Raw genomic sequence first — 15,932 nt, forward strand, 5'->3', positions numbered from 1 at the left:
AGATAAGAACAGTGGCATATCATTAGAGAATGCAGTAACAGTATGAAAAGGAGAGAGAGTCACTGAGAGCATGAGGAGGAAATTATCTCAGACAAAGGAAAAATTGGGAAAAAAACTGAAATGCTTTAACAAAGTTTCGAAATCAAGTGAATGTAGTATTCCTTTAAGACCCACGATTGAAATGATGATAACCACAAACTTTGTTCGAAATTCAATTATCAAAAGTGCATAAAGATAACCTGAATGTTTACAGGCTTAAACTTTCATACCAAATTCCAAAGGTCAAAGCGGTGATTAAGATTTTTCACATACCATGCATTAAAAGGATTTTCAGTCCCTATGTAAACTAACTCCTGTTCACACACTACATTTTCATTGAACTTTGTAGTTGCAGCTTTATAATAGCACTTATTTTACGTTTCCTAGAGTAAAACATTTCAGTGCTCATTTGGAACAGTGAACACCTGGCCAAAAAGGAGACATATTTAAGATTCTGATCATATTAGGCGCGTTTTCTTCCATTTCCAATTTTTTAGGCATGCATTTTTCTACTGTATGCAATATCCTGCTGTTTTTTCACATAGACATTACCTCATCTACACCTCACAATATTTAGCACTACAATAACTAATGCTAGTTAATGGTCACATAAAATAAAAATCAGCAAACATAGGATTTAAAGCATTATTAGTGATATAAAAAGCATAAAGACTAAAAAGCTTAATTTCATCTGAATGACTAAATGCTCTTTGCAGAGTTATTCCTGGCACACCTAGTACATGTTTGGACACACACTTCGAACAACCTTCTCTAGATGGATCATTTCAACGCTGGCCCAATCAATTGAAATTAAATAGAAACACGGAAAATGGATTTATTCCCCAAAGCAGGACCCCCATATATATTATGCATAAAACATAATTTTGGCATCAATTATAACTGAACAAATATTCAATTTGTGATACCCATTTTTTTCTGATATGTATCATATGTAACAGAAAATGCTAGTTTTATTCATTTTACTGTCTCTCTTCCTGAAGAACAACAGACTGACATATAAATTAGAATAAAAATGACAAACTTTTACAAGACTAAACCTTAACAAATGCTTTTTGATGCCCCTGGAATTTCACCAACACAACTATACAGTTGTCCTAAATGAAGTGTTCCCAATACAAGTATATAGGAACACTGAAAATAGGACTTAGTTTTTATGCCATCTGATAGTGGTAAGACAAAGAAATTAACTGTGTAAGAGCCACCCTCTTTAAACAGCTTGAAGCGATAAATCTGCTCTAATAAGATAAAACTTCACCTTAATCAGGGAGATGTGATAAACATGTTGAAATCTGTGAGAAGTCCTAGATTCTTATTTTAAAAATTGAAAAAAATTAATAAGAACACAACAGGCAGGGATTTCCCTGGTGGTCCAGTGATTAGAACTCTGTACTTTCACTGCCAAGGGCCCAGGTTCAATCCCTGGTCAGGGAACTAAGATTCCCACAAGCCACGTATCATGGTCACAAAAGTCACACACACACACACACACAACACACAACACACACACACACACAATAGGCAAATTAAAAAAGAAAAATATAAACAGCCAAGAAGCAAATAAAAGAATGGTCAACTCAAAAAGCAACACCGAGATACTTCTTTTTACAAAACTAAAATGGACTTTGTTATACCATAATGTTGAGTACTGGCAAGAGTTCAAAGAAATGGGCATTTTCATATGCTGCTGAGGTGGGAATTAAAACTAGCAGACTTTCTGGAAGACAACCGAGCAATCTATTAAAGATATGTACCCCTTGCACCTCCTTTGACTTCCTCCCCCTCACATGAACTCCAGATACTGTTCTTGTCTCTATCTACATTTGCCTCATCCAACAGAGTTTTCCAACCTTAAGCCATGGATGGACCTGTTAAAAGTAAAAGTAGTCACTAGCCCTGTGATAAAGTCCAGCTTGCACAGCACGGCACACAAAAAGGTGTTCTCGATCCAGTCCTGCCTGACTCTCCAGCTCTGCCTCCCACTAATCACCATTTCACATATCCCACTTTGTTCACTAAGAACTCACTCTGTGGGAGTCCCTGTACCCTTTGCTCCATTTACCCACTCTTCTTGCCATGCCTCTCTAATAAACTCCTGGCAGTGCATCAAAATTTGCTTTGGTATCACCCTTCCCACTGCTCATCAACAGTGAGTCATTTCTTGCTCAGTACTACCACTGTATGCTGTACACACCTCTCCCCTCAAATTATAACAACGGCTTAACACTTATAGAGCTTACAGTGTACCAGATCCCAGTCTAGGAACTGAACATGTAATAACTCACTGAACCCTCCCTACCATTCTGTGAGATATACTTGCTATTATACTTTATTCATTGGCACAGAAGGGTTACAAAACTCATCCAGGATCACAGAGCTAATAAGCAGCAGAACTGGGGTCTGAATCCAAAGTTTGAATTCAGAGACTATGCTCCTAACATCAGCTTCTGAAACTAGCACAGCCTTTAAATTTTAATGGACTGTTATCTCCCCACTAAAACAGAGCTTCTGTACCTAGTTTTCCAGGATTCATCTGGTTTTCCCTAAAACTTATGCTATCTGACACATGAGAATTATCCAAAATTATTCACTGAACTGAGCTACACCTGGCTATATAACTTTAGGCAAGTCACTTAACTCCTCTAGATTTCAATTTGGTCCTTATAAATTGAGAGTTGAACTAGGTGCTCCTTTTCCCTCATTTTTAAACATTAAAAATACTTACACAACACTTAATTCAAACTACCTCTATCCCATCCATCACTCAAAATTTCATCAGTTAGACATTAAATGTGTACAATGCAAGTACAATGTAAATACTGATATACCATAAAATGGAATCTCTTAGACAACGAAATGCATAAGCTCTATTTGAAAGCAGCTCAAGTTATGAAAATACAGTACCTTGCTATCAACTTTTAACAAGAATTTCGCGAGCCCGATGATCGGCCACGGGGCCAGGGCTTGCTGCCGCTCCTTCAGAAAGCGCTCCGTGGTCTCCCACCACACAGCGCAGCGCTTCTCCAGGAAGTTCACAACGCCAAAGTGAATAACAAGCTTTTTGAGTACCCAGACTGTGAGGAAGGTGAGAAATACACACACACAAAAGACAGCGATTACAAACAGGTTCGGGTTCACAAAACCTTTCTAAAACAGGAAAGCTAGTGTTAAAATAAAGATTATAGGTTTTGTTTTTGTTTAATGGAGGAGGGAAGGAAGAAAGTTCAAAATATTCCAGATTGATAGAACTGGGACACTTTCCACACAATCCCCACCTACCTATCTGCCACCTTCTCTGTGAAGTCTGAATCCTTGAAGGGGTCCAGGGATTCAAAGCCCATACAAACGTTAGATACCTTGATCATGAGGATTTCACTGACTACAATCTTGGCCCCTCACACTGTACCGTTCCAGGATAAAGCATACTAACCTCTGACCTGTCCTTGTCTCTTTGGCTATTATAGCTGCTCTTGCCAAATTTTGTTCCTTAGATGTTTGATGTGTACTGACCAGATAAGTAGAAGGTATTCCATACACATCATAATTTTATACCCCCACAGGGTAACATTTTCATTTGTATTTCTATTTCTCTTCTTGATGCTCTGTACATCTGAATCTTTCACCAGGGTTCAGTAGCGACCAGGGCTGTTACAAACAGCTGTACACTACATGATTTCAGTGGGAACTACTCAAACTATAATATGAAGGTACCCCTCTGAAGGAGGGTAGTGTGGTTTCCCTTTAAACAGGGGTTAAACAAACAGGGGTTAAAAGCCAACTAAGGAGGAGGGACTGGAAAGAAGTGCTACTTATCTGTGAGGGTTGTCTTGACGTTTGGACCCTAGATAATTGGTCCCAGCCACTATGATTTCCCTAACCCCAGGGAGCTCTGTGTCCTTAGCCCTGGCCTTGTAATCTAACAGTTCACAGTTTACTATTTTGAACCATGAGCTCAGTGTTACATGCCGGGTCAACAATTCCTTCATCAGCATTTTTAAACCTCTGGAGAGGTCCTAGGAAGAAAGTTCCTATGGTCTCGAGAATAAGTCCAGGGTAATTACAGTTGTAAAAACTTTGTGGGGGCCATCATGTTCACAGCCTACTCCTCCTTTTTATTTAAAAAGATAGTAAAGTTATCTCAAACATTAAAAAAAAATCCACAAATTAAAGAGAAAAAATCTTCAAAGGCAAGACAAGATCATCCCTAACCAATTACCTGCAATAGGCACTGGCAGCAACTGTACAATCCACAGGTTTGACCAGATCTGGACTCCGACGATGGCCCAGAGGAGAGACACAAAGTAGACGTCACTAGTTCTCTTCTTCCTAAGAAACGTTCCAACTTCAGATCTCTGTCTGCCCAGAGTTGTGTAGGGGAGGTGGGTGAAGAAGATGAGGACAGTGCTGGAGGGGGTTCTCCCCTGTCCATGGTTTCTGTCCCTGAGGGGGGAAAGCAAAACAAAAAAATCAACTACATATTGGTCCACATTAATAAATAGTAATACAGAGCAATTAGCTAGGCTAGCCTGGTTCAAGCCTTCAAGATGTACTAAGACAGCATGATTACACTGGGTTAAAATAGAAAATAAGACCCAGATGTATGCTTGCAAATGGAATTAAAAAAAAGGTGTGGAGAACGATGTGTGCTTGCACATGTAATGAAAAAGGTGTGGAGAATTAACACCGACAGTGTTTACATCTAAGGAACTTAGGTTTGTTGAGACAGGGTTGAGTATGAGAAATGGTTTATTTTTACTTTATATATTTTACACTGGTCAAGTTTTTTATGACATATTTATCATTTCTATTTATATATATGTAGCATTTAGATTTTAAAAAACTAAAGAAAAACACATGACAAAGTAACAGATTTATAATTAGCCCATGAAAATTACTCAAACCATATAAACCGATAAATATTAACATACAGAATTCTTTATCTAAAAATTCCTTCTCTTTTAACTTTATTGTAGATGTATTTATATGTGTTTCTGAAACAATATGGCTTTCCAGCATCATTTTATCTAAATGGGACCAGCTGCTCTTACAAGAACCCAGGGCTTTGAAGCATATCTTTCTCTTAGAATGAGATATTAAAAAATAACAGGTTGTTGGGAGTGAATGAATCTTCAAATATAGGATATCACACTGAATTATTTCATAAGGCACTGCTTTCTAACAATGCAACTATTGCTATATTTCACTATTACTCAGAATACATCACAATGATGGAAATGAGTAAGATCCTAAAACCTATATTTTCCCTTCTATTAAAAAAGTTAATAATAAAAGTATAGCATATTTCTTAAAGTCTAGGAAAAAAAAAAAACCCACGAACATCCCTAATTTCAACACCTGATTTGCCCCATTTTCTTTATACAGTTTTATACGGTTGTGTCATTTTCCACTCAGAACCTTTCCCACTTTCTCCCTTCAGTTGAATGCCGACTCCAGGAGAAATAAGACCTTGTCTGTCTTGCTCTCCCCTCCACTGAATTCCTAGTGCAAAAAAATATTACCTGACATGTAGAAGGTACTCATTAAGTCTTTATTCTAAGAATGCCTTCCCTGTTATTTCATAATTTTCATAAGTAACCCCAAAATAGCCCTGTGAGTGCTTTATTATAATTTCTTTAGTGTTTTTTTGGTTTTTTTTTTTTTTTTTGTAATGATGCTTAGCTGTGAGTACATTTTTACTACTGATGTAACTAGGACCATGTTTAAGTCAGCTCATCTCATGAAAACTAACATTCTACCCAGAGGTTTGGGGCTAAACATCAAGCTAATTTATAATACACTTCTGTTTGCTCTCTGAATGTCTTCCTAATTTGGAAACTTTATGTTGCTGAATGTGGCAGATATTCATAAGAATAGTAAGTCCATAACCAAAACATCATCCCCCCTCTACTCTGAAAACATAATTTAATGTATAAGAAAAGTAAGTTTTCCTACTACCCGAAATGCCTTCTTCTTAGCTGATCCCTTCTTTTAAGACTTCTCTAAAGTGAGTTCTTCCAGGAGGGCTCATGAAAACAATTCCTTAACTCTCAAACCTCCGGCACTAATGGGCCTCTCGGCACAGACAGATAAGACCTTTACATTCCTGAATTCTGTGTGAGTTTGGTATAAAACTACTAGCTGGATCTCACAGGAGCTCTGTGTCCAAAATAATTAGAGGGTTCTGTTTTAAGGCAAACAGTCAATGTACTAACAGCAAGAGGCATGCAAAGCAAACTTTAAGAAGAAAAGCAAAAAATGCCAGAGAAATGAATGACTGGAAGATGGAAAATAAAAATCAAAAGAAAGAGATGGAGAAAAGGAACAATGACCAAAAAATGCAACATAAAGAGAGCAAAATAGAAAGGAGGAGAATTGACAGTTGTATAAGAAATGGCAAATTAAAGGACTTAAGTAGGGGAAAATATAGACAAAAGTAAATGGGTCTTTAAGAAAAGGAAAATAAAATGAAAGGATAGTGAGAAAGAATGACAGAAAAATAAGAAAAGCCCTTTAGAAAAAAAAAGGAAAGAATGAAGAATCAAGATAAGAAACTTAAGAAGATAATTAAATGAAAAAAAAAAAGAAGATAAATAATTAAATGAATGAAAAAGTGATACATGAAAACAAAGATAGAAGGGAAAAAGTGTAAAAATAGGAACCAGAGAGAAAAATGAAGGACCAGTAAGTAGCATCTTGTGATGCCAGTGTCTCTCCTAATTTTATGTTCTATGTACATTCCATTTTCCAGAATGATTCTGAATGCATTCTCACAAGACCAGTCACCTGCAGGCTGGGTAGAGGTGTGGTCCTCAGTGCTTGATTCATACCCTGTGATAGAGATGGCCAAGGTTGCTAGAGTAGAAGCTGCCATGGAGATAACTTGTCCTGGTAACTCTGCTCCTGTAAAACAAGCATGCAGTTAAAAAGCTTTTTAAAGGCAATAAAAAAAAATGGAAAATAACTTGCAAACTGAAACACAGTCCTTATTTTTTCAACAGCAATAAAACAAAATGGTTATTACTGACCCACTAGACCAGTGGTTCTTCATCAAGAGACAGCACTTAAAAGTCAACAGTAAAGTCTGCTAAAAAGGCAAGTTTCTGGATTCTCGCTCTCTCTCATTTGGGAACTTGATGCTGGTGCATGTGGAAGATAGCAGACATAAACACGAAATGCCACACTTGTACTTTCACTTCACAGGCTTATATTAATGCACATCTCTGCTGAAAAACACTGCCACACCAAGTCTATGAGCGTCTTGAATGCAGACTTACTTTCCTTTGTATTAATAACTCCTAGTACAGTATGGAATAGCCCACGTGCATACTAAGTCGCTTCAGTCGTGTCCGACTCTGACACCCTATGGACTGTAGCCCACTAGGCTACTGTATCCGCGGGATTCTCCAGGCAAGAATACTGGAGTGGGTTGCCATGCCCTCCTCCAGGGGATCCTTCCGACCCAGGGATCGAACCCCCATCTCTTATGTCTTCTGCACTGGCAGGCAGTTCTTTACCACTAGCGCCAATGGGAAGTCCAAAAGAGCCCATACTTGTTTTCAATAACAACATTTCATAACTGAATATGCAAATGTATGGGTATCGCACAAAATCATGTACCATCAATCCTCGACCTACATGAGTCTGAACTGCGCAGGTCCAAATATATGCGGGTTTTTCCCCAATAACTATAATATCTGTATTTTCATTTCACAGATCTTTAAGTATCAGGAAAAGCTTTTGTTCAATGAGAGATCACGGGTGGAACTAGGATTTGAATTCCGATTCTACCCAGGCTGTTTCAGCTTCCTGCTTTTGGGTGAGTCGTTTATCAATTCCTTTTTGAAGCAGAGATAGGAGTTCACAGTTGACTGCAGGGGGGAGTCACTGCCCCTACCCCTGACATGGTACAGGGGTCAACTGAATATCTATAAAGTCCATAATTCATCACAGACAAAATCTACCGCCTGAAAATCTAGAAGATCATCACTACCCTGTTTCACAATCTAGGTTCTCGTGTTAAGTATCTAACAGGTGTAAACCAAGTTTAACCTAGATCCAGAAACACATTCACACTCAATGAGGTCTGTGTAACGATCAGCCGTTAATGTGCTATGGCAGGCGACGTGGACTAGCTCACCCAACGCCTGGTTCCAGTGCTCATTCCTGTACCTAGAGACTGGAAAGCTAAAGACTGTTGCCTGGACTCCTTTGCAGCCATCGCTCCACCTGTGATGTAGTGGATACCAGTGCAGGCACGCCTGTGCAGACGTGGAAGCCCCCAGCAACTCACTGTAATCTGGAAGCTCTCATGTCAAACACAGTCATGGAGACACGTGTTTTTCCTGCAGGAACTCAGCAGACGTTCCAGAGGTTCTGCCGTCTGATCTCTGACTCTGTGGCAAACAGCAGCAGCAACACTATGTGGCACTTCTGCTCAGATGGTCCTTGGGTGTTGCTGAGCGTTTCTCCTGGTTGCATTGCTTCTGCATGTCAGGTCCAAGCTCAACTGTCTGATCTGTCCAAAAATTCTGTGTGTACAAATTCTTTATGCTAACCAATACCCCTTTCTATTAAGACTAGTTGGCATGAATTCCATTGCCCAACTAAGAACAAGCGTTCTTAGTCACCAAATCATACATACGCCCACATTCATACAGCGGGGACCTTTCAGTAGGCTGATATTCAATGTGACAACATAAAGTTCTGCCAGGCCAATGAAAAGAGCGATGACTTTCAGAAGGTCAGTGAATTACAGCTCCAGATAAACTTCATATACCCAACAAATCCAAGGCCGGCCACCTCCCACAGGTAAGCAGGCAGTGCCTGAGATGGCTCTTCGGTAGATTCAGCTCTCAGGAGCAAGAGCACTCATCTTGCCCAATCACATCCTAACCCTCCTCTAGTAAATGTCTTCGTAACCTGAAAGAGGCTTATTTTAGACAAAACAAGAGAAATCCAAAGTTATTATCTGGGAAGAGAGCATAAATTAGATATCTGGATTGGGACCTATTCTCCTGGCATAGGTATCTAAAGGGCTGTTTTGATGCCAAAAAGAGAAAAAGGGCTGAGAGAGAAAGACAGTATCTTTCATGTCATACATGTTTCCATTACTCACTGTATTGAAAGCTGAGAATAAAAATACAGACCCGGCCCCAAAGGAGCTAGGTGAAAGAGATAAATACGAATCAAAGAACCACACAAATAAACAAATGTATACAAATTATGATCACTGCCATAAAGGAAAAACACTGGGTATTTTATGAGTTCCTAACTGAAGAAATCTGACTTAGTTTGGGAAATCAGGAAAAGCCTTTCTTTAAGAAATAAAAATGAAGCTGATATACAAAAGATGAGGAGGAACTAACCAAAGGAAAGTATAATCTTTTAGACAGAAGGAAGAGAATAAGAAGGCTGTAAGTGAATAAGCTGGCATGTTGAAGACACTGAAAGGCCAGTGTGTCTGGAACACAGAGATGGCAAGCCAGATGATGAAAGTCACAGAAGACCATACTAAACGACTTTAGTCTTTATCCCAAAGGAGTAGGAAAACACTGAAGAGTTTTTTTTTTATTGAAATACTATTGAGATAATTGTAACATCACATGCAGTCTTACAAAATAATACAGAGCGATCCTGTCTATCTTTTATCCAGTGACCCTTCCCCACCATGGTAATATCTTTTAAAACTGTAGCACATTACTACAATCAGAGTGTCAGCATGGATACAAGACACAGAAGTTTCGTCACTGCAAAGATCTCTTATGTTGCCCTTTTATGACCACATCTCCCAACTCTGTAAATATATAATCAGTTTTAGGGATTCAAAAAGGATTGTTCTTACTGTTTGATCAAGAACAGATTAGAGAAGACCAGGAGGGGGTACAGGAAGATGCATTACTGCAACACTACAGGCAAGACAGGATGACAGCATGGTCTGCACTGGTTAATAGGCAAGAAGCTTGGAAAAGTAGCTGCATTGAAGAGACAAGGGATAGTCAACACTGACCGGATTTGGTGATGAAATAATAAAGGATGCAACCATGATCCCCCAAGATTCCAGATTATGATCAGACAGACCGCATGTGGGGGAAATGGATGGAGATTTTAGATACACCAAAGTGCTTTTCAGACTGTCAAACAGAAATCTTTAACACACACTGATTACACCAGAGACTCGAGAGGTCTTAGATTCTTGGGTGCCCGCAAGAGATTTCTTGGGCTCCACTTAAGAGCAAAGGTTGGGAACACCTAATGACTAATGGCCTGGGACAGCACGATAAAGGGAGAAATGCTTCCCATCAAAACTCGAAGAATTCTCTCATGAGCCTGAAGACTAATCCCAGGCCCTCAATCACTACACCCACCCTTCACAAGGGAGAAAGATGAAGTGGTGAGTCATCTTTGAGAGACTGAGAAGAAGCCCCTTGATGGTTAGGTAGCTCCAAAATAACAAGATCATTTCACAGTTCCTCAAATACGGGCTTTCAGTTTAGCTGAAAAAACCCACCCCATTTGGACATTTGTACATTGGTGTAAAGGAGAAGGGGACGACAGTGGATGAGATGGCTGGATGGCATCACTGACTCGATGGGCGAGTCTGAGTGAACTCCGGGAGTTAGTGATGGACAGGGAGGCCTGGCGTGCTGCAATTCATGGGGTTGCAAAGAGTCGGACACAACTGAGTGACTGAACTGAACTGAACTGTATACTTCTCAAACCCCACTAAGCATTCAGTTACCTTCCCAAGTGGCTCAGTGGTAAAGAATCCGTCTGCCAATGCAGAAGATGCAGGTTTGAGCCCTGGGTCGGGAAGATTCCCTGGAGAAGGAAATGGCAACCCACTACAGGATTCTTGCCTGGGAAATCCCATGGACAGAGGAGCCTGGCGGGCTACAGTCCACGGGGTCCCAAAGAGTTGGACATGACTCAGCAACTAAACAACAACAAGCATTCATTCACAAGCAGGTGACTAGGCTACGTGCTGGGCTGAGAGACTAAGCAGTCTCAAGCTCAGCCCCACACTAAACTATCAGTTATGATTCCGCATGTTAAGGGCTAAGGTAGATGGAAGTGTAGAATGTTTGACCTCCGCTGCTTGGGAGGTCAGGGAAGAGTTTCCAAAGGGACTATCTAACAAGAATGGTAAAAGATGCCACCCTTGAAGTCCATTTACATAAGGTAGCCAGATAAAGATGACAGAACAAGTTTGTCTTGTGGAGAAACGAAGAAGCTGGTCTCTTAGAGGACAGAGGTAGAAAAGTTTTCCTGGAAGACAAAGAAACCAAGTGTAAAGACACAAAGTCAAGAACAAGCAGAGTGTACTATTCAGAGATCTCTAAGAAGTCTAATGAGCATGAGACACAGGGTCCAATGATAAGGGCGGAGAGACAGGGGGATGCAGGAGGACATGGGAGCCGAGGACGGAAGGGCTCATACTGACTATGCAGAGGCCGGGCAGCTCAGTGACCGGGGTCACAGTGAGGAAGCAAGACCGCCCGGGTGCAAAGCTCAGCTCTAGCCCTTATCTGTCGGATGACAACAGGCAGGTGACTTAGGATCTAGGTGCCTTAGTCTCTTCAAGTGTCAAATGTAGCGTATGTAAATTCCTATCTCATGTGAGAGTTAACTGCAACAATACCTAAAAAGTGCTTAGAACAATGCCTGGTAGGCAGGACTTAACAGAAATTGACTCAATAAATGATGCTATCGTCACCATCATCTATATCAACACTGTTGGCTTTAACAGGATAAACTACAAGCAAAGCCACTAGCACTCCTATAGTATTTGCCTGCACCTCTCATCCCCTTTCTGCTTTATATTACAGCCATTTCCCTAAGTCTTATCCTTACATTTTTAGATCTCCACACTGAGTCGTGAAAAACATCTTACCATACAATCGGCACTAAAAAGCTTGAGGAAAAGTTAAGACCAACAGATTGAATCCTCACAACTAGGGCTTAAAAACTCTTTCTTCAACTTGCTGATGTCACTAAAATATACAATAAATATTTAATAAATCTTAGCTAAGTTAATGAACACCATGTAGTATCATCTTAGTTAACACACAAAGGACTCAGCAAAGTTTCAGAATGCCTGGAACTCCACATAGCAGCAAAAGGAACAGCACACACAGAAAATCAGCAGATCTGAAAATGAGGGATGTAAGATTTGGCAACTGCTCTTACTCATCGACTAGATATGTACTTAAATGACTTTTGTCTAGTAATATCCTTCTGCATTTCAGAAACCCCAAGGGTTTGGGCAGAGAATTGATAAACTAGACAGAAGAATGCCAGGACTGAGCATCTAGGCAGTCACGGTACTGGGAAAAAAGCCCTAGCTAAAAATAAGCACACAGACGGAGGGAACATAATCTTGAGACTCAAGGACTATAAACAAAGAAAGGAAAGAGCATCCAAGGTTTCAAGTGTCAATCCACCCAGGGACTGGGCCAGTATTAACTGGAAGCCCAAAGGGCAGGAACCCACACAAATCTAAATAAGCAGGCCACCCACATTAGCAGCCTCGCACCAGCGGACAGAAACTCATGGTCTGGTATATAAAAAAAACATCACATGTTCAGATATCTGTAGATATGGCTAAATCAACAATGGGCAGAATAACTGCTTTTTTAATAACAGAGGCAAATATATTTGGAAGCCGGTCTAAATAAGGAGAAACTGGATCTAATTTTTTCTCTTTCACAGGGCTAGTTGAAGTTTCCGGGAATACCTCCAAAGATGCTTACTGGAAGGAGGCCCTTTATATCAAGTAGACTCTTCCCAGCATGTAAATAAAGTTCCACTTGAAGACGGCTTCTGTTTCCATCACAAGTGTGGAAAATACATCTCCTCCTCAGTGGCTTCTAGTACCACTTCACTGCAATAAGAGCTTGGATATGGACCACTAGGAGTATCTCCCGGTCTACGTAACTGAATTGAGGAAGGACAGATAAGCAGTAAGAAAATTTAGTTTACTCTTTTTCTTTTTCCAATTTGGGCTAAACTGGACAACACTTGTTTCTTCATATCACATGCTATCCCCAACAAGGCGACAAGGAAAGGCTTCCTTATCAAGATTATCTCTGGTCACTCATAAACAATGAGCAATCCCAGGAGGAGCAGGCCCAGGTGTAACTGTCTATACATCTCATCCTGGGCGTCCAGGTATTAAAGATACATCTTATGTTTGTCTGCCTAGCTGCTGAAGAAGCACTTCTCATATTCACAGTAAATGGCCAGCTTTCTTCATCTGTAAGACAAGTATGGGGGTGGTGGTGGTTTAGTCACTAAGTCATGACTGACTCTTGCAACCCCATGAACAGGCTATAGCCCGCCAGGCTCCTCTGTCCATGGGATTTCTCCAGGCAAAAACACTGGAGTGGGTTGCCATTTCCTTCTCCAGTAAAACAAGCATAATTTTTAAAAAATATATTCATTTACTTATTTGGCTCCATCAGGTCTTAGTTGCAGCCTGCAGGATCTTTGTTGGATCACGCGGGATCTTTTCTTTGGGCTCACAGATTCTCTAGCTGTGGCGCACAGGCTCTACTTACAGAGCATGGGCTCGGGTACCCCATAGGATGTAGGGTCTTAGTTCTGTGACCAGTGATTGAACTCGCGTCCCCTGCATTACAAGGCAGATTCTTAACCACTGGACCACCAGGGAAGTCCCACAAACATAATACTAACCACACTGGAGTACTAAGAAAATTAAGAGAAATGGCAGGTTTTAAGAGCCTAACGGGGCCTCACCCACAGGAGGCAATTCTGCTCATGCCCCTCTGTTCTCCCAGGTCCAGGGAACACACCAAAGCTGGATCCCAGGCTTCTGCCAGGTAGGACTTCAGAGACGCAGGAGGCAGAGAAGCCAGGTGCTATACTTGCAGTGAGCCACCGGGACCAACATCAAGACTGAAGGAACGGGCAACTGCAACTGAGGGCGAGAGAGACAACCACTCAGTGATCAGTCAATACTGTTTCAGGCGGGCTGATGACTTTCAGAGGTGAAAGGAAACCACACGGGGAGTAGGTGAGAGCCAATGAACTGGATTCAAATTTTAGCTCGAGGGGTCACCTGTGGGACTATGGGCAAGTCAGTTAACCTATTATTAAATGTCTTCACCCCCAAAAATGTAGATACTTATTTTGTAAGGTTGGGGAGGGGGTGTTGTTTTGTTTGTGGATTAAAAAAGATAGTACACTGGAAAATATGATAGACACTTAACATTTTTTCCCTACATTATCTTGGGGTTCCAAGAAATATCAAGTAAGCGCCCCTTAAGGTCTAAGAAAAAAAAGCATTGAGTAGGGCCCCTGGGTTCAGAAAGAACCACTGAAACTAATTCAGAAATGATCCATAAGAAGAGTTTTCTGGATCTGGGCCCTAAACAAATTCATGCTTTGAAGTCTGGTGACATTCAAAGGATTAAGTCTGTGAATCCAGTGAACCACAGATTGTATAAACCAGCACAAGATTCAAAGCTCAGAAGACACAAAGAAAAATGCTTACACAGGTGACGAAGATACAAGAGCAAGTCCTACAAGGCGACAGCAGAAGGAATAAACGCACATGCTGGCAGTAACTGAGGCCTCGCCGTGCCTACTATATTACAGTGACATCTGCAGGAGGGAGGGACTATAAAGAGGGGAAAGGTTGGCCCGACACGGCCTGAGTTCTGATGCCTACAAAAACAAGGTTCTAGGGGCAAGAGGGAAAAAGTACACAGAAATTAGAAAAAAAAAAAAAGTTAAACAAATGTCTTTTATGATGAGGAGTATCTACACTAGAAGTCCATAAAAGGCTGGAATGAGTGAATAAAACAAGGAAAACCGACATTTCCAAATCTGCTCTCAACATTTTTCTGTGTCTGTGATTTCCTTTCTTGTAACAGGCTAGGATACAAATACCAGAAATCTGGTTTGCATACTGGCACACAACTACCAGGTTTATGGGGGAGAATAATAATCACACAAATAGTCTATTTTCCCAAGCTCAAAACTTGGGTCTTAGGAACTCTGTGCTCACAGCTCCCTAGGCTGCCATCACAAGCTGACTAGAATTTACACAAGAGAAAACCTATCTGAAACGCTTGGTTAGACCTGCTTCATTCATATAACTGCAATAAAATACTTACTTAGCCCTGGACAAAAGCAGTCAAAGGGACAAAACTGTACTCAAAATAGTAAAAAGAGAACTAGCACAGGATACAGCAATTTCACTTTAGGGTATATATCTAAAGAGCATAAGAATGCTAACTCGAAAAGACATGCACCCCCATTTTCACTGTGGCATTATTTAGAATAGCCAAGATACAGAAACTTAAGGGCCCACTAATCATGGCAAACAGATGGGGAAACAGTGGCTGACTTTATTTTTCTGGGCTCCAAAATCACTGCAGATGGTGACTGCAGCCATGAAATTAAAAGACGCTTACTCCTTGGAAGGAAAGTTATGACCAACCTAGACAGTATATTAAAAAGCAGAGACATTACTGTGCCAACAAAGGTCTGTCTAGTCAAGGCTATGGTTTTTCCAGTGGTCATATATGGATGTGAGAGTTCGACTATAAAGAAAGCTGAGCACCGAAGAATTTATGCTTTTGAACTGTGGTGTTGGAGAAGACTCTTGAGAGTCCCTTGGACTGCAAGGAGATCCAGCCAGTCCATCCTAAAAGAGATCAGTCCTGGGTGTTCACTGGAAGGACTGATGTTGAAGCTGAAACTCCAATACTTTAGCCACCTGATGCATAGAGCTGACTCATTGGAAAAGACCCTGATGCTGGGAAAGATTGAGGGCAGGAGGAGAAGGGGACGACAGAGGATGAGATGGCTGGATTGCATCACCGACTTGATGGACATGGGTTTGGGTGGAC

General features: G+C 40.7%; 1 protein-coding gene across 1 annotated transcript in view; it reads right to left on the reverse strand.

The window, feature by feature from the left end:
- The window catches only part of TMEM245 (transmembrane protein 245), a 79,610-nt gene that overhangs the window by 51,018 nt on the left and 12,660 nt on the right, over positions 1-15,932 (reverse strand). Inside the window, 4 exon segments of the mRNA XM_018052564.1 lie at positions 2,962-3,131; positions 4,274-4,426; positions 4,429-4,491; positions 6,841-6,957. Coding sequence (XP_017908053.1) covers positions 2,962-3,131; positions 4,274-4,426; positions 4,429-4,491; positions 6,841-6,957 — 503 coding nt within the window.

The sequence above is a fragment of the Capra hircus genome, chromosome 8 (genome assembly GCF_001704415.2).
Source record: "Capra hircus breed San Clemente chromosome 8, ASM170441v1, whole genome shotgun sequence".
Lineage (NCBI taxonomy): Eukaryota > Metazoa > Chordata > Mammalia > Artiodactyla > Bovidae > Capra > Capra hircus.